The sequence below is a fragment of the Suncus etruscus genome, chromosome X, assembly GCF_024139225.1.
Source record: "Suncus etruscus isolate mSunEtr1 chromosome X, mSunEtr1.pri.cur, whole genome shotgun sequence".
Lineage (NCBI taxonomy): Eukaryota > Metazoa > Chordata > Mammalia > Eulipotyphla > Soricidae > Suncus > Suncus etruscus.
In genome coordinates, this window is record NC_064868.1 from 36,953,166 (window position 1) to 36,972,154 (window position 18,989).

The 18,989-nt window shown below is 37.9% G+C and overlaps 1 protein-coding gene across 1 annotated transcript in view; it reads left to right on the top strand.

The window, feature by feature from the left end:
- Positions 1 to 336: 336 nt before the first annotated feature.
- Positions 337 to 18,989, top strand: part of CFAP47 (cilia and flagella associated protein 47) — a 433,368-nt gene continuing 414,715 nt past the window's right edge. The window contains exons 1-4 of the mRNA XM_049766890.1: positions 337 to 534; positions 5,477 to 5,628; positions 12,294 to 12,409; positions 18,405 to 18,543. Of these exons, the coding sequence (XP_049622847.1) occupies positions 337 to 534; positions 5,477 to 5,628; positions 12,294 to 12,409; positions 18,405 to 18,543 (605 nt within the window). The remainder of the gene's footprint in view (positions 535 to 5,476; positions 5,629 to 12,293; positions 12,410 to 18,404; positions 18,544 to 18,989) is intronic.

Here is an 18,989-nt window from a genome sequence, read left to right on the forward strand (position 1 = left end):
GTAATGGAAAAACCATACAAGAGAGTTGGTGGGGAGGGGGTTGAGAGCCAGGGGAATTGAAGTTCCTAGGAGACTGAAAAGGGGGGTAGCACGGTGCAGCTAATTCTTGGCACTAGAAAAAAACCTTTATTGAGAGTATCGTAAAGGACTGATGCTGAATTGAAAGACCACTTCAAAACCCAAAGTGGAGCCCGTGGGGTAGAACTATAGGTCAGGTGACAATGAGGGCGGGGCTTGAAGCTGGGGCGCCGGCCAGCGGTTGCCTCGCGACAGCGTTCGGCCTTTTGCTCGCGGCCGTGGGATCCGGGAGGTTTTAGGACCCTCGGGAGGGCGGCCATGAACGGCGAAAGGAGGGTCAGTCTTGTGACCCGGGACACGGAGCCCTCGAAGAAGGACTTGCAGGTCCGTGTGTACCCGTCGGAGCTGAGGTTTCTGGATGCCGAGGTCGGGAAAGTGTACCGCCTTTCGGTTATCCTTCACAATGTCGGCCGCGTGAACCACAAGATTCGCTTCCAGCAGCCGAGCCAGCGCCAGGTAACTCGCACCCAGGCCGCCCCGGGGCGGGAAGGGGAGGAATTGATTTCAGACCTTCCGATTGATTTGTTCTGGATTTGGAAAAGGTGGAAAGGGGCGCGAGACGGGGAGGAGGGTTCTTTCCCTTTAATGGTTAGAATCCGGGCTTTTAGATCCGTACGTTCTATCGACAGGAACCCCTTTAAACAGGGCACTTGGAACCCGAAATTGCCCAGCTCTTGCAGAAACTGGAGGGTTGTGGATAACTTTGCTATAACTCGTTTATAATCGCTTCCTAATTTAAGTGCCGTGCTTACAAAATTGTTCATCGTTGGCATTCAGTCCCACAATGTACACTGTCCTTCACCAGTGCACCCTTCCTATCACCGATGTCTCCCCGTTTTCCTCCCACCCCCTAATCCCACCCCTGCCTTACTTTTGGGCAGGGAAATGATCTCCTGATGATTAGTGATGTGGACTTTATTTTTGTTGTTGTGATGAGCACCTGAAGAGGAGCTGTGAAACTTGAAAGAGAAATCTAACTGGGGAAAAATCTCAAGGAACTAGGCAAAGAGTCTGTAGAGTCAGTAGAGTAGGACCAGAATTAGTATCCTGGGAGACTGTGCTCCTCTTATGATTAAAAGTTGAGGGACCTGGAGAGATAGTACAGTGGGAAGAAGGGTGTTTGCTTTGCACAAAGCAGACCTGTATTTGATCCCTGACACCTCATAAGTTCATTTAAACTGCAAGCCCAGGAGTAATCCTTGAGCATCAAACAAGGAGTAACACCTGAGACTCTCAGGATGTGCCCCCCAAATAGATGAATAGAATTTTCTCTCTGTAGCACTGTTATTTTAGTTCCTGAGTATATGTCCTGTATTTGAGAACACAGTATACAATGGTATATGTGTATATATGTATATTTTATATATATATAATAGTTATTTTTTCCACTGGCTATTCCTAATGATAAAGAGATGAATTCAGCTGGACACATATATTTATATATTTATTTATATATCTGTAAATGGAAAGATAGTCCTGCTTTCATTCATTTGACGTATTTCTCTTTGCATACGTAAAATGTATAGTATGCATACACATCTTGAAAGTAAAAGAATTGATGAATTTTTACATGAGGAAACAATGTGTAGCTACCTCTGGGTCAAATGATAGACTGTTTCCATTATTTTATAAGTTTTCCTATGGTATCTGTATAAGTATTTCCTGGGTATGACCGCATTGATTCCTAAAACCATAGATTAATTATTTCTGCTTTTGAATTTCATCTCAAGTAAATCATACTGTTTTTTGTTTTTATATTTGCATATTAAAATAGTAATGTGTTTGTTTTATAATACGATAGTACATCACGGGACACCATGAACAAAAAACACCTAGTTATTTCAAATGCTGTGAAATTAAGGGGGAATTTTTATTTATTATTTCATGAGCTCTCAATGTATATTAATCAAATAATTGAATATTAATAATATACTTTGATTCGAACTCAAGTTGACTGCTGTTTATGGTTGATAACAAACGCTACTTTTTTGTGTGTGTGTGGTTTTTGGGTCACACCCGGCAGTGCTCAGGGGTTAGTCCTGGCTCCAGGCTCAGAAATTGCTCCTGGCAGACACAGGAGACCATATGGGACTCCGGGATTCGAACCGATGACCTCCTGCATGAAAGGCAAACGCCTTACCTCCATGCTATCTCTCCTGCCCAGCAAATGCTACTTTTATGACTGTTCAGAAGGTTCCTTAAAGTTAGTGTTTATGTAGTCAGAAGAAAAATGAAAACAATTAGTTTAATTTTAGCTCATATTTTGTGTTATAAAGGCAAACTTTTTTATGAACATGGGAATGCAGATGCCTTTTCTAGGTAAACTATTTGGATCACGAGTTTTAACATGGACAAACTAATAACTATACAGGTTTACCAGTTAGAAACCAAAGCCATAAGCTATCATGTAAACAAACTTGTCTGTGTTTCAAAACCATGGCATGTACTTCAGATCCTTTGTAAGAATAAATGTAATGAGGGATGAAAGAGATGAGCAAAAAGAGAAAAATGCGCTGGGAAACAAACAGGTGTGGCCCAAAAAAACAAATCAAAACAAAAAAATAAGGTGGTATGGAAAGGGAATTGTCATTACTATTACAGCTACTTTAAAAATATTTCTAAGACATTGTAATTCTTTTTTCCATCTGGCTTAAGAACCCCCTTGTCTATGATGGAGTTCTCACTATGTGCTCTTGACAGTTTACTTAGTTGTTGGTAGTGTCTTATGAAGACACAATTCTTACTTTGGTGTTGTTTTACCTCACATGGCCTCTAGTTCATTCAGACCAGCCTTATTCGCAACTGCCCCTTATACCCTTGACTCAGATGACTTTTTCTTTGGGGTCCTTGTTTTCACTTCCATTTCCTATCCAACTTAACCCAATTGGGCCCATATTTAGGACTCTGGGTGTTCTCATTTTTTAAAATACTTTTTATTGAGACCAATGTGATGTGAATTACAAGTCTTTCACAGTTATATTTAAGGTACAGAGTGACAGTGAATGAGGGCTAGTCTCACCACCAGTGTTGACCTCCCTCGCCCCTGTTACCAGCATGCATCCCATACCTCCACCCTTAGACCCCAGGGACTGCTAGTGTAATAGATCCCTTTTGTGTATAGCTTGTTGTAGTTTGGCTCTCTTGATTCTATTGTTGTTGACTTTTGGTTGGGTATTTAGGGCTGATCATTTTTTATTTCCACTCAATGTTTATGAGACTGCTTGACCCTGGTACCATCCACATTTTTCTCAATTTATGAGGCAGAACAAGATAATTCATATTTTATGGATCTGATAAAAAAAAGTGGGGAGGAGGCTTTCCTGCCTAGAAGCTATAAATATAAATTTAAAAGAAGAAGAAAAGAAACAGAAATAAAACAAAACAAAAAAAAAAGAAGGGGGAACTGGTGTGGCAAGTTTGTGTGTATGTGTGTGTGCGCGTGCATGTTCTCATTTTCAGTAACATCTTCTTTTCCATGATCTCTACCTTGCTTCTTTCATAACAAAAACACGTTAGAGTTGGCACTTGTGTCCCAAAGAGTCCTGGAAATTTTTATTTTCACTTCCTTGGTCAGTTCATAAGCTCCTAAGAGAAGAGTTTGGTAATATATATCCCTGAAAGTGCTCAGCAACTTGTAGTTGACCTTAAACACATACCACAGGAGGTAAATTGCTTTTCTTGCAGGCTGCTAACTTTATTTTGATCCCTGTTACAATGTGATTCGCTGAACACCACCAACAGGGATCCCCGAGATCAAAATCAGGAATAAACCCTGAGTACCACAAAGTATTATTACTCACCCAAAATAAAAAAATAATAATAAAATGAATTTTTAAAAATGAAGGGTAGTAGTTAAACCGGACACCTGAGCCTATGTGGGGGGTAATCAATCCTTTTCATACGGATCTCTAATTGCAGGGAGGGGGAACTATGTACTGTGGTAGTTAGGAGGCATCAGGATAATTATTTTCTGAAATAAACTATTATGAAGTTCCCAAGTCAGTGGTACCAACAAATCATTCCACTCCTGTGTGTCCACATTGGTGGAAAGGATGCCTTATATTCAGCCTGGCATCAGAAACCCAGACAATTCCAAAACGGCTTTTTATTTTACCGGTAAAGCTCTCTGCTCAGTCAGGGTAACTAAGGAGGCTGTTTTGTTTAGTATTTTTATTGCTTGTATCTGAGATATTCCTGCCTTCTTTATCTTCTTTAACTTTTGACATCCATCCTCTTAAGTCAGAGCTTCCTAAAATTTTCCATTCACAACCCGTGGCATATATTATAGGTTTATAAGTCAACAGTTACTGATAATAAGTAATAAAGAAATGCATTTTAAAATTATTATCAATTTCAGTTGCATGACCCCCTATGAAATTGCAACCCACAGTTTAAGCTGTAGTTAAAGAAATTCTATTATAAGTCTAAGTTAGGTCCACTTATCCACAGCCCAGTTATTTTCTATTGTGGAATTTCAGAATACCGACTTGTGTGTCACTCATAGGACACACCACTTCATGGTTTGTTTAATTGATTTTCAAAGGGTCTACTTTCAAAGGGTTCTATTTCCTAAACGCTTTCTCCTGTTGTGGAAACAAATTAAGACTTAAAATCTAATATTGTTTGGTATACTCCTTGTCAGGGTACTCTTACACAATGATTATACCCTACAGTTCTCAGTTTTCTAAATTATATGCTGGGAACCTGAAGACCTACAGCCTTGAAGCCTTGAAGCCTTGAAGACCTACAGATATTTTAAGTGAGATATTTAATAGGATATATCAGTTCATTATCACATAATACTTTTGCTAGAACATTACAAATGATTTGCAAAACCCAAAATGGATTTTCCTCTTTGTCTTACAGATTTTTCCTACTATCTGAAAGTAGAATGTTCTTATTTTGAATGACACGGTAGGTTATTTGGGGAGTCTGAATATGTGAAAATAAAATGAGTGCAATACCATTTCCAAACCTCCAAATAACCTACCAAATAATTGCAAATGAGTGTTCTACTTTCAGAGTTTTCTGATACATTTAGCAAGTTATAGTCTTTATCCTCATGCAGAAAGTTCATAAACTGCTTTCTGTATGTACATGTAATTATGTACGCATACATGATTAAGTAGCATTATTTCAATTTCCCTTCCTTTTGTCCTTTATTTTTGTACCTCACACTTTAAAAGAAAACTATGATAATTTGCATATTTCTTGAGTGTTGTTTCTTAAATGCATATCTAAAGGATATATAATTTGATAGTTATAAATATATTTGGGTATTTAGTATAGGAATAAGGTTTATGCTTTGTTATATGCATTAATGTCCATTGCTAATATAGTTGCACACATTATTTATTAGTTGTTTAAAAGTATAATTAAATTTCTTTTCTCTTTGAAGTTCAGACTGCTTATGTCCAATCTGGATAAGTCTCTTGCTTCGGGCCTGCAGTTGACAGCTGTAGTAGAATATCATCCTAATAAAAATGAAGACCTTTATGACAACTTATTTATTTACATAGGGAGTAGAACAGTGACAATCCCTCTAATAGGGTATGTATGCTTTATATTTCATGGCAATATTTTGAGCACTCTTCAAATAAGTATTATGGGTCAAAGGTTTCAGGGATTGGTATTATCTGTCATTTCCATATGGATAAACTAAAAAGACAAATTGTTTACAAATTCTGGTGTTTAAAATAAATAGTAGACTGGTTTCTGATTTTTTGTTTTTGTTTTGGGTTACACCCAGCGATGCTCAGGGGTTACTACTGGCTCTAAATTGTTCCTGGCAGGCTCAGGGGACCATATGGGATGCTGGGATTCGAACCACTGTCCTTCTGCATGCAAGGCAAATGCACTACTTCCATGCTATCTCTCCAGCCCTGGTTTCTGAATTTTAAAAAATTAATTGGTGCTAAGGGCTTACTTCTGATTGCGCTCAAACATTACTCCAGGCAAGCTCTGGAGAACTCTATGTGGCATATGTGGTGCGGGAGATCTAATTCAGTTTAGCTGCCTTCCCTGTTACACTATTGTTCCACCACACAGTTTCTGCTTTTATTATTAAAATGAGTTAAAAATATTTAGCACTTACATGCATTATTTTTTGGTGCCATATCCTATTTTATTTCTACCATATTTTAATACCTTTAAACTACCAGCTTCCTTTTAGAAAGCTATTTTTGCTATTTTCACAGTCTCACTTTACTTCTGTTCAGTAAACTACAGATGGGCTGTCTTTCCTGAGCCTCTCAAGTGAAATAGCTCTTGTATAATGCCAATCAGTTGGTAACTCCTCTGCCTTTTTAAGCTATAATATCTTTATTTAAGTATCATGATTGCTTACATATTTATAGTTGGGTTTCAGTTATAAAAAATAACAATCCCGGGGCCGGGTAGGTGGCGCTGGAGGTAAGGTGTCTGCCTTGCAAGCGCTAGCCAAGGAAGGACCACGGTTCGATCCCCCGGCGTCCCATATGGTCCCCCCAAGCCAGGGGCGATTTCTGAGCACATAGCCAGGAGTAACCCCTGAGCATCAAACGGGTGTGGCCCAAAAACCAAAAAAAAAAAAATAACAATCCCCCTTCATCAGTGCAACCTTCCCACCACCAAAATTCTCCATCTCAGTCCTCCCACACCCCTGCCTTTTTCTTATTTCATTTGTGTATGTGGTGGAGAGAACTTAGAATTACTCAACAACACCGAGGTTTTGAACACAGCACTGTTAACTATAATCAAGACGCTTTGCCTTAGAGATCTAGGAATGTTAGCTCGCTCTCAGTTTGTACCCTGAAACATCTCTCCAATTCTTTCATACTCCCCACCCCAAGGCTCTGGAAACTGCTGTGCTAACTGCTTTCTTAAAAATGACTATATTCTTAATAAATGGATTTTTTTGTAAATGACTATTCACTTTAGTTTAATCTCTAAATTGTGTCTTGTACACTTCAGTGTATTTGAAATGATGCAAATGCTTGGTTTTTAAAATATTTTTTTAACTTTTTTTGTGTCGCAAGATGCTTAAACTCTACTTGCTAAGCAGAGTACAGCATATATATAGAATAAGTAATATTAACTTATGTTGTATAATAATACTTTAAATTAGGTCCTCAGAGTCATGTGACATAACTGAAGAATTATACCCTTTCAGTAGCCTCCTGCATTTCCACCATCTCAAGGCAATCTTTTATTTTATTCTCCATTTTTCATATACTTTTTCATTCCATATAATGCCATTTGGAGGCCACATCCTGTGGTGTTCGGGGGTTACTCCTGACTCTACACTCAAATTATTCCCTGTAGGAATCATGGAATGGTGGAAATTGATCCTGGGCCAGCCATGTCCAAGGCAAATACCAAACCCGTTGTGCTATTGTTCCGGCCCCTGATAACATTTTTCATTGTTTGGAATTTTCATTTTCTGGGAGAGAAGCTTTTAAGTTAGATATAGTCTCACTTTTTTTTTCTTTTGTTGCCTGTGTCTGATATTATATCCCCCAAAACTATTGTCTCAAGACAAAGGGAGCATCTTTGCTGTTTTCCTTTTGGAGTTTATAAAGTTTCAGATCTTCCACTAATTCTTTAATTAATTCTCACTTAATTTTTGTGACTAATAAAATGCAAATGACCAGTTTTATTGCTTTACATGTGGGCATCCAGTTTTTGCATGTATTAAAGGGACTTTTCCTATTAGGTTTTCAATATCTTATCAAAAAGAAATTGCTGTCAAAGATCAGGGTCATTCATTAACAGGATTATTCCTGCATTTTCTGTTATGTTATATTGCTCTTTGGACAACTTTTAGTATCATTAATTAATAAAACTTTATAATATAGGTTAAAATCAGGTAGTATGATGTTTCTAGATTTTCTTAAGAATTTTGATATCAAGGACCAGAGAGGTGGCACAGTGGTAGGGCATTTGCCTTGCATGCTGCTAGCCTAGGATGGACCGTGGTTTGATCCCCGGCGTCCCATATGATCCCCCAATTTCTGAGCACATAGCCAGGAGTAATCCCTGAGCATCACTGGGTATGGTCCAAAAACAAACAAACAAAAAGAAACTTTTGATATCCAACACATTTCAGGTTTCTATATGATGAATATCAAAATCTGATAAATTCTATATGATGAATTTCAATATTTTTCTCTATATGTGGAAATAAAAACTTCAGAATTTTAATAGAGATTTTATCAGATATGTTGATTTTCCTAGGTAGTATGGGCATTTAAGCAACTTTAATCCATCCAATCTGTGAAACTATTATATTTGTGTGTATTTCTATCTTATTAAATTTGTATTGTATTTGTATTATAGTTTTTAGGTATTTAGCTATTTATCTCCTTGATTAAAGTTATTCCTTTGTACTTTATTCTTTTGATGCCATTGTAAGCAAATGAGGTTATTTTCCTTTTTTATTCATTTTTTTATTAATTGGTGTTTTTTTTTCATTTTTTTTAGTTTTGGGTATATTTGTCAGTCCTCAGGAGCTACTCTTGGCAAGGTTCTCAGGGGTCACTCTTTTTATTATCTTTATTTATTTATTTTTAGTAATTCTTTAACACCGTGATTACAAACATAATTGTAGTTGGGTTTCAGTCATAACAAGAACACCCATGATTACAAACATGTTTGTATTTGGGTTTTAGTATAAAAAAGTACCCCCCCTCACCAGTGCAACATTCCCATCATTTTTCTTTAGTTCTCTTTTGAGTAAGTAATTCATTGTCATATGGAGACAAAACTCTTGTTTAACATTGTTTTATCAATCAACTTGACTGAAATCATTTATGAGCTATAGTCTTTTGGTAGAATCTTTTTCTCTCCTTACAAGATCATGTTATGTGTGAACAGACTATTTTATTATTTAATTTTGGAAACTAGATTCCTTTTTATTACTTAATTGCTCTGTTTAAGAAATTTAGGCTTTTGTTGATGAGCACGTTGTGTGGGCCTGGGGAAATAGTATAGAATTATGGACAGTTTGAGATCCTGATACCACAAGCCCACCAGTACCACGTGTGCAACTTTGATCGCTCTCAATACTGCTGAGAGTAGCCCTTGTCCTCACCTGGGATGCCTCTGTTTATTAAAAAGTAGTGCAGCTCACCTCAGGAAGCTCACCACAAAGAGTGATGAGTTTAGTTAGAGAAATAACTACATTTTGAACTGTCCTAATAATGAGAATGTATGAGGAAAATGGAGAGCCTGTTTAGAGTACAGGCGGGGGTCGGGTGGGGAGGAGGGAGACTTGGGACATTGGTGATGGGAATGTTGCACTGGTGATGGGTGGTGTTCTTTACATGACTGAAACCCAAACACAATCATGTATGTAATCAAGGTGTTTAAATAAAAAAAAAAGTAGTGCAGGAGCTTGTTCAATAGTACAGTAGAGTGGGTGTTTGCATTGCACATGCTGAACCAGATTCGATCCCCAGCATCACCGATGGTCCCCCAAGTCTGCCAGGAGTGTTTTCTAAGTGCAGAGCCAAGAGGAACCCTTAGTTCTGCCAGGTGTGGGCCAAAAAAACAAAACCAAACAAACAAAAAGGTGTCCAAGTGGGAATTCTTGTCTTGCCTCTGATCTCATAAGAAAAGCTTTCTGCTTAGCATTATTCACTCTTCTATCAGCTTTGTACTTGTGTGTTATGATCTTTATTGAATTAAGTTAGATCCCTTCTATGGTCAGGGAAATATGATGCTTTCCTTGCATGTGGCTGATGCCTGTTTGATTCTTAGTGCTGCATATGGTTCTCTGAGAGTGTCAGGAATGATCTTCCGGGAGTAAGTCTTGAGCACATCCACATATCTTACTGAGATTGTCACAGCTTTACTTTTGTGCAAATATGCATGTTTGTGAGTGTGTGTGTGTGTTCTTGTGCTCTTTCTAAGTCCTACACAATTTTACTGCACATGTAGATCTTGCATCTATCATTATAGTCAAGATTCTCGGTGGGTCTCATACAGCAAAAAGATCTCTTCTCTTACTTTATACTTACTATACATACCTTTGTGCCTCACACTCTGCTCAAGTAGAAACTATTCCTCTTTCGTGTCTAAAATGTTGTCATTTTAAATATGTTACCTAACTTTGTGGAACATTTTATTTTTGGTTTTTCGGGCCACACCCATTTGATGCTCAGAGGTTACTCCTGGCTAAGTGCTCAGAAATTGCTCCTGGCTTGGAGGGACCATATGGGACACCAGGGGATTGAACCTCGGTCCTTCCTTGGCTAGCACTTGCAAGGCAGACACCTTACCTCTAGTGCCACCTCTCCGGCCTCGTTTTTGGAACATTTTTAACTCAGTAAGATTCCCTGAAAATTCTACCAAATTATTGAATATATCAATTTTTCCTTTTTATTAATGGTATGCTCTTCAAATGTATTATTTTATTTTTTTAACTAAATGCTAATTTTAATGGTAAGTATTCTATAATGTATGCATTTCCAGAGGTGGACTATTTCAAAGGCACTGCTAATATTATTGTACAATTTCTGTATAAAAAATGTTTCCATTGAGTATAATTCCAAGGTTTAAAGTAGTTGTATGTTTAGTTTGAAAGAAAATACCAGGGGCCGGCGAGGTGGCGCTAGAGGTAAGGTGTCTACCTTGCAAGCTCTAGCCAAGGAAGGACTGCAGTTTGATCCCCCAGCGTCCCAAATGGTTCCCCCAAGCCAGGGGAGATTTCTGAGCCTTTAGCCAGGAGTAACCCCTGAGCATCAAACGGGTGTGGCCCGGAAAAAAAAAGAAAATACCAAATTTTATTTTAGTATGACTATACTATTTTACTTTTCAATAGCAAGAAATAAGTAAGCCACTTCTATATATTCATCAACATTTGTTGTCTTTACAAATTTTGGTCATTCTGATAGTAGATTCCACTGTAGTTTGAACTTCTGTTTTCCTACTAGTTTGGTGAAATTGAATATATTTTTACTTTTTCTTTTAGCCATATGAATATCCTCGGTAATATGTTTGTTTCTGTGTTTTGATGTTCTATTTGGACTGACCTCTTTCTCTCTTGAGTTTTGTAATTTTTTGTATATTTTATATGTGTGGCATGATGGATTATTTTTATGTATATTAATTCACAACTGTGTTTTTGAAATTATAACCTTTTTACTACTGGGTTACATCTAACTTTGCTGAGAGCCTAATCTTGGTTCTGTGCTCAGAGGTGTTTCTTTTTTTTTTTTTTGTGGTTTTTGGGTCACACCCGGCAGTGCTCAGGGGTTATTCCTGGCTCCAGGCTCAGAAATTGCTCCTGGCAGGCACGGGGGACCATATGGGACGCCGGGATTCGAACCGATGACCTCCTGCATGAAAGGCAAACGCCTTACCTCCATGCTATCTCTCCGACCCCTCAGAGGTGTTTCTTAATGAATCATATAGAATGCTGGGAATTGAAACCAGGTTTGCCCATGCCTATGCAATCCAAGTGCCCATTTGTAGTATCTCTCTAGCCCAACTATTCATAACTTCTGCATTTTAATCTTTTATAATGTTTTTAACTTTAATTTTTTAATATCTTTATTTAAATACCTTTATTACTAATATGATTGTAGTTTTGGGTTTCAGTCATGTAAAGAACACCCCCCTTCACCGGAGCAACATTCCCACCATCAATGTCCCAAATCTACCTCCTCCCCCCACCTGTACTCTAGACAGGCTTTCCACTTCCCTCATTCATTCACATTGTTATGATAGTTGTCTGTGTAGTTATTTCTCTAACTGCACTTACCACTCTTTGTGGTGAGCTTCATGTCATGAGCTGGACCTTCCAGCCCTCTTCTCTTTGTCTCTGAGGATTACTGCAAAACTGTCTTTTATTTTTCTTAAAACCCGTAGATGAGTGAGACTATTCTGTGTCTTTCTCTCTCCCTCGGACAGTTTATCAGATTGCCTTTCATGAGTTATTTTTTCCTTAGACTTTGTCTAATCATTGCTCCCAATTACAAGTGTTGCTTAGTTTTACTATGCATGCATTTTTATATATCATGTGTTTTCTGCTTCCTTAAGTGTATTTAATTATCTTGTTTTTCTAACTATTTCACAGTTCCTTGCACTGATAAATATGACTCAAGAGGATATCTGAATAACATGTAAAATCTTCTAAGAATTTAAGAGAAGTTCTTGTTCCCCATATCCCTCCAACTAATCAGTCTATAATTTTGTAATTGCTAGTATTAATTATAATTCTCCCTTACTCCTAGGATGATTCCAGCCTGTCAACTACAGGTTGACCAGCTAGTTGATTTTGGAAAATTGGTTGCCAATAGTAGAGTACACTGCAAAGAAGTTAATATCTTTAACCACGGCAAAGCTCCAGGTATTTTTTAAATTCTTCTACATTTTGGAAGTTGTTATCTTTTGAAATGTATACCTTGTGTAATTTATGTATTCCTTGATCCATATAAAACATGTATATTATCTACAATAATTAAAAATGAAGGTCTATGGAGCAGTGGTGCAGCACTAGGGCATTTGCCTTGCAAGCGGCTGACCTAGGATAGACCGACCGTGGTTCGATCCCCCAGTGTCCCATATGGTCCCCCAAGCTAGGAGCTATTTCTGACCTCATAGCCAGGAGTAGCCCCTGAGCATCACTGGGTGTGGCCAAAAACAAAACAAAACAAAAAATGAAAGCCTATATTTAAATAGCCTTTTACAAAAAGTCTATGGTATTTATTTAGGAAAGTACTTTTGCCTTTTTATAACTGATTAGCAAAGCTTGGTACACTAATGATGAGTATAGGAAGCAGAGTGGTATTATGAAAGTGTTACAGTGTTTAGAGATAAGAGCTCTCTTCATGTATGGAGCCTGGAATTTTTCCCATGACACAGTATACTTTAAGGGTGGAGAAACCCCTTATCTCTTAGGACAAGGGAATTCCCTTTCTAATCTCCCCAATATTTACTGTGCCTGTGCAAAAAAAAAAAAAAGAGCACAAACTATTTTTTTCTTATTGTTGTTGTTATTGTTGTTTTTATCCTTTGTGTGTGTGTGTGTGTGTGTGTGTGTGTGTGTGTGTGTGTGCTTTGTTTTGTTTTTATTTCAGGACCATGGTTATTGTTTGGTTGTTGTCTTTTTTGCTGTGGTGCTTTTTGGGTTATTTTGTTTGATTTTTTTGTTATGGTTTTTATGTTTTTCTTCCTTTTTCCCTTTCTTCTCTTAAATTGATATTTATAGCCTCTAGGACAGGGGTCCTCAAACTTTTTAAACAGGGGGCCAGTTCACTGTCCCTCAGACCATTGGAGGGTCTGACTATAGTAAAAATAAAAATTATGAACTAATTCTTTTTTATTTATTTATTTATTTATTTATTTGTTTTTTTTGGGCCACACCCGGCATTGCTCAGGGGTTACTCCTGGCTGTCTGCTCAGAAATAGCTCCTGGCAGGCACGGGGGACCATATGGGACACCGGGATTCGAACCAATTGGTTCGATTGGTCCTGGATCGGCTGCTTGCAAGGCAAACACCGCTGTGCTATCTCTCCGGGCCCTTATGAACTAATTCTTTTTTTTTTTTTTTTTTTTTTTTTGGTTTTTGGGCCACACCCGTTTGACGCTCAGGGGTTACTCCTGGCTATGTGCTCAGAAATCGCCCCTGGCTTGGGGGGACCATATGGGACGCCGGGGGATCGAACCGTGGTCCTTCCTTGGTTAGCGCTTGCAAGGCAGACACCTTACCTCCAGCGCCACCTACCCGGCCCCTCTTGTGAACTAATTCTTATGCACACTGCATATATCTTATTTTGCAACGAAGAAACAAAACAGATACAAATACAATATGTGGCCTGCGGTCCATAGTTTGAGGACCACTGCTCTAGAAGGACTCCTCCCGTTTCTTGTTTGATTTTTACCCCCCCCCTTTTTTCTCTTTCTTTTTTCTTCCTTCCAAACAGAACCACATAATTTGAACCATCTTGTTCTGCCTCACAAATTGAGGGGGAAGTAATGGAGGGTTCCAAGACCACACAGGTGTATGAACATTGAGCAGAAATAAAAAAAATGATCATACTTAAACACCAAATCTAAAGCCAATGACAACAGAATCGAAACCCAATCTACAACAAGCTAGATACAGAGGGGACCACTTATGCTAGAAGCCCGGGGGTCAAAGGGGGGGGGATATGGGATGCATGCTGGGAAGAGAGGTGGAGGGAGGACAACACTGGTGGTGGGAATGTCCCATTCAGTGTCACTATGTACCTAAAATATTACTGTGAAAGATTTGTAATCGGCTTTGGTCAAAACAAAAATAAAAAAAAAGAGCTTTCTTATCTGGGGAAAGTATTTTTAAGGGTCCTAAACCTATAGTCTTCATTTATAAGCTGTGGGTAATAGAATGTGTTATGTCAATTATGTATATGACTGTAATAAGGCAGTTTTTTCTCATCGTGACCATTAAATCAATATTTGTTCTCTGTCCCGGTGGTATTAAGCTTTGAATGTATATGATAGTCCCTAGGAAGCTCTTATATTCTTTAAATCAATAAATGTTTTTCTCTTCAAATTAAATTATTTCTAGGTATTTTTACTGTGACCTAAAGTTTTCCATAATATTGGGTTTCTGTGTGTATATGTATTAGTATTCATTCTTTGTAAATGGTATACATTAAGAATAAACTATAATTCGCCTGAATTCCAAAAAAGGAGCTGATTTGGTTTTGAGATTGCTGAATTCATAATACAAGTCCTACATCCAAATCCCTTCTATAATAAGTGAGGTGGTTCTTGGAGGCTACTCTTTTGTGTACCCCTGTCCTTTTTGGGAGTGCTTTAAATGTGAGCAATATTTAGGATTTACCCTGGTCACTCACTCATCCTTTTATGCTCAGCATGCTTTCCACAAATTCTTCCATTCATTCTATTTCTTCCCCGACTCTCTTAGAGCTAGCCAGACTACAATTCCTTCAGGTATCTACAATTTGATTCAGCTAAATCTAATATCTCCACTTCTTTTTTCTTACATTAAATGTTGTCAACATGTATTTGAGCAATTTAGAAACTTGAAAAGTCCTTGACATTTTTTTCCCAAATCTTACTCTTGTCTTAGCTAGTTATTAAATAGTATCTATTTTCTTTTTGTTTGTTTGTTTGTTTTTGGTTTTGTTTTTGGGCCACAACCAGCAGCACTTAGGGATTACTCTTGGCTCTGCACTCATAAGTCTCTTCTGGCAGGCTCAGGGGGACCAAATGAGATTCCAGGGATTGAATCTGGGTTCATCGTATTTGACCCCCTAGTTCTCTAGCTCTAACAGCCTCCAACAGTCGTAGGTCAGCCACATTGCAAGGCAAATGCCCTACCACTGTACTCACTCCGGCGCCAAGTGTCTTATTTCCTAAGTATGTCAGTACTCCTACTTTTCTCTGTACTGTTGTCACATTGCTACAACAGACCATCATCTTCTTTTGCCAAGTAATTAAGCCAACCTAACTTATTTTTTCAGACTAACTTTTGTTTTGTTTTTGGGCCACACCTGGTGACACTCAGGGGTTACTCCTGGCTCTGTGCTCAGAAATCGCTTCTGGCTTGGGGGACAATATGGGATGCAGGGGAATCGAACCATGGTCCGTCCTAGGTTAGCACAGCCAACTGCTTGTGTCACCATTCCAGCCCTCCAACCCAACTTATTTACCTGACGTTCCCCTTACCTTTTGTTTTTGTTTTTGTTTTTTGGGGTTTTTTTTGGACCACACCCGGCAGCACTCAGGGGTTACTCCTGGCTATCTGCTCAGAAATAGCTCCTGGCAGGCACGGGGGACCATATGGGATGCCAGAATTCGAACCAACCACCTTAGGTCCTAGGTCGGCTGCTTGCAAGGCAAACACTGCTGTGCTATCTCTCCAGCCCCAAACCTTTTTAATTTAACATTCCACTTAATTAACAATGTTTTATATAAAATAAATGAAAATGAGATGAGAAAAATTCTACTATAACAGCTCTTCCTTTATGCTAACTTTCTCATAAAATATTTTGTCTCTAATTACAATAAAAATGCAAGCACATGAAAATTAAAGTCATTGGAGAGATAGTACAGTGGGAGGTAAGATGCTTGCACACAGTTGACCTGCATTTGAACTCCAGCATCACAAAAAGTCCCCACATATCCAAAAATGGTATCTCAGTACAGAGCCAGGAATAATCCATGAGCATTGTCAGGTGTTCCACACAAAAGTACAAACTATAAAAATTAAAACCATTAATTTTGATAATTAAGTTATATAAGTCACTAATGTCTGTGCATGTACTATTTTAATATATTTATAAGACTGAGCAACATTCTGGTTTGGAATTGTTTCCATATAAGCTTTTAAAACCTTCACTTAAACTTGTCAAATTTTCACTAAGTACTTAAGATATAGAGATACTTTCAATGATTGACTCTGAGTTCATGTAGTATTTTTCTTTGTAGATATTTTAGTCAGTGATATTTACTTAAAATGGATTTAATTTTGCAGATTGTTTTACAGTAACAAAGATAAATCTTTTTTTTTTTTTTGGTTTTTGGGTCACACCTGGCGGTGCTCAGGGGTTACTCCTGGCTGTCTGCTCAGAAAGAGCTCCTGGCAGGCACGGGGGGACCATGTGGGACACCGGGATTCGAACCAATCACCTTTGGTCCTGGATCGGCTGCTTGCAAGGCAAACGCCGCTGTGCTATCTCTCCGGGCCCACAAAGATAAATCTTAAATATTCTCTTAGCTTAAATGGATAATTCTGTAAACTGTCATTAAATGTGTCTTTGAACTGGTAAATTGGAAATTTGAAAAAAATAATATTTATTTGGATATCAGACTCATTTGATTTCTTATTACATGGTTATAGTAAAGAAAGTCACAAGTGATTGCTTGTCTACCAGATGAATACATTTTGAGTACTGCTTGGTGTGAGGCACTGTGTAAGGGTGCCATGACCACAGAGTTGAAAATGGAGTGGCAGTGGGGGATATGATCTCAAGGGTCTCATACTCTACTAGAGATTATTAGCATAAATCCTGGACATTTTCTGCTTCTCAGAATAAGAAAACTTGTTCGTTTTGTTTTGGGATTGCTGGGGGTTACCTGGACTCTGCATTCAGGAATAACTCCTGACAGGCTCTGGGCACCCTATGGGATACCTGGGATTAAATCCTGGTCAGCCATGTGAAAGGGAAACATCTTACCCACTGTAATATTGCTTTGGCCCTATCAGAGTAAGAAAATTTTATGGCCTTTTTCATGTGCTTTTTGATTCTGGAAACGCACTTCTGCATTTTTTCCTGGTTTACTACATTAATTGATCAGTAGAGTAGAAATAGCTGCTGTTAGTATGATTCATCTGTTCAGAAATATCCTAGAGAAAATCAGAGTTCTATTACTGCCTATATTAGTCAGCTCCTGATATGTGATGAAGCACCTCACAACTCTATAACTTTAAATGTTAATTTTTAATTGCTCATTTATATGCTGGATTGGCTGGAACTTGATCTTAGCAGTACTCTATTTAGCTCTACTTCAGCCTGCAGCAATGGGGACCTTCCTGACCAACTACAGGTCTTGAGTCAGCTGGATGACCCCTCTATATCTGTTGATTCTGGGCATAGACCAGAAGGATAGCTCAGGGATTACTCAAGAGAACCACTTTCCAAGGTAGAGTTGCCAAAGAGGGAGCATCTGGATTTGAAGTTTGCATCATTTCACATCCACCCACTTGCTATAAACCAAACAAAATCATTCCATCAAGTGCAAAGTCAAAGGAGTAGAAAAATGTAATTTGTTCTCACTAATGTAAGGCTAAATATAAAAGACTAAAGAGTTCGAGTGAGCAATCTGTTCTGCCATAATAGTTTGTTCTTGGACTAGTTGCTCAATTCTTTTAAGTTTCTATAGCTTTTTTTTTTCCTGGGCCACACCCGGCTGTGCTCAGGGGTTACTCCTGGCTATCTGCTCAGAAATAGCTCCTGGCAGGCACGGGGGACCATATGGGATTCGAACCAATAACCTTAGGTCCTGGATCGGCTATTTGCTAGCTTTTTAAATAAAATGGATTTAATGATTATACCTATGAGCATAGAAATTGTATGACGATTAAAGACAATAATTGCAAATATCTTAGGATAAGTGTCTGTTCAAGACTATGTTTTTACTGTTGTTGAGGTTGAGTCCTAATACTTGACACACTTTTATTGAATAACCTCAGACACTGGACTTAAAATCACAGCTAGAAGTCTTATTCAGTAGTAGACTATAGACTCTAAAATGTGTGTATTCCCTCATTGAGTATTAACGTAACACTATAAGCATCCAGATTTAGCATCTCTGTTCTTGTTCTCCTCAGGATTGTTTCGAGCAGAATATGATGGCGAATTACCTATTGTAATTTCTCCAACTAGTGGTACTGTAATGGCTATGTCATCATTGGCTATAAAAGTGGATTTCTGTACATCAGAAGCTAGAGTTGTAAATGAAGTAGTCAAGTGAGTGAATGCTATAATATGATATAGTTATATATAAATAATTTATTATACTTATTTTATTTATTATAATTTTATTTGTTATACTAATCTTTATTATAATCTAATTCTTTACTGTTTCACTCTCTATATATGCTTATTACATTTGAATGTATGTTATATATTCTCATCTTTTTGCATTCATTTATTGAGTCTATTATAGCTTGTCAAATACTGAGGATTCAAAAGTGGGATGGATCAGAATATGACAAATAGGTAAACATAAGAGGACATCCTAATTTGGAATGTTGAGATTGAGGAAGTATACTTGGAAAGGGCTTTATTAAGCAGATAATAAATGAATCAAATACTTATTGACAAGTAACTGGGTTAGAGAAATGATTTTATGCAAAGTATATAGGAATCCTAAAATCTTTTTTTTTTTTTTTTTTTTTTGGTTTTTGTGCCAC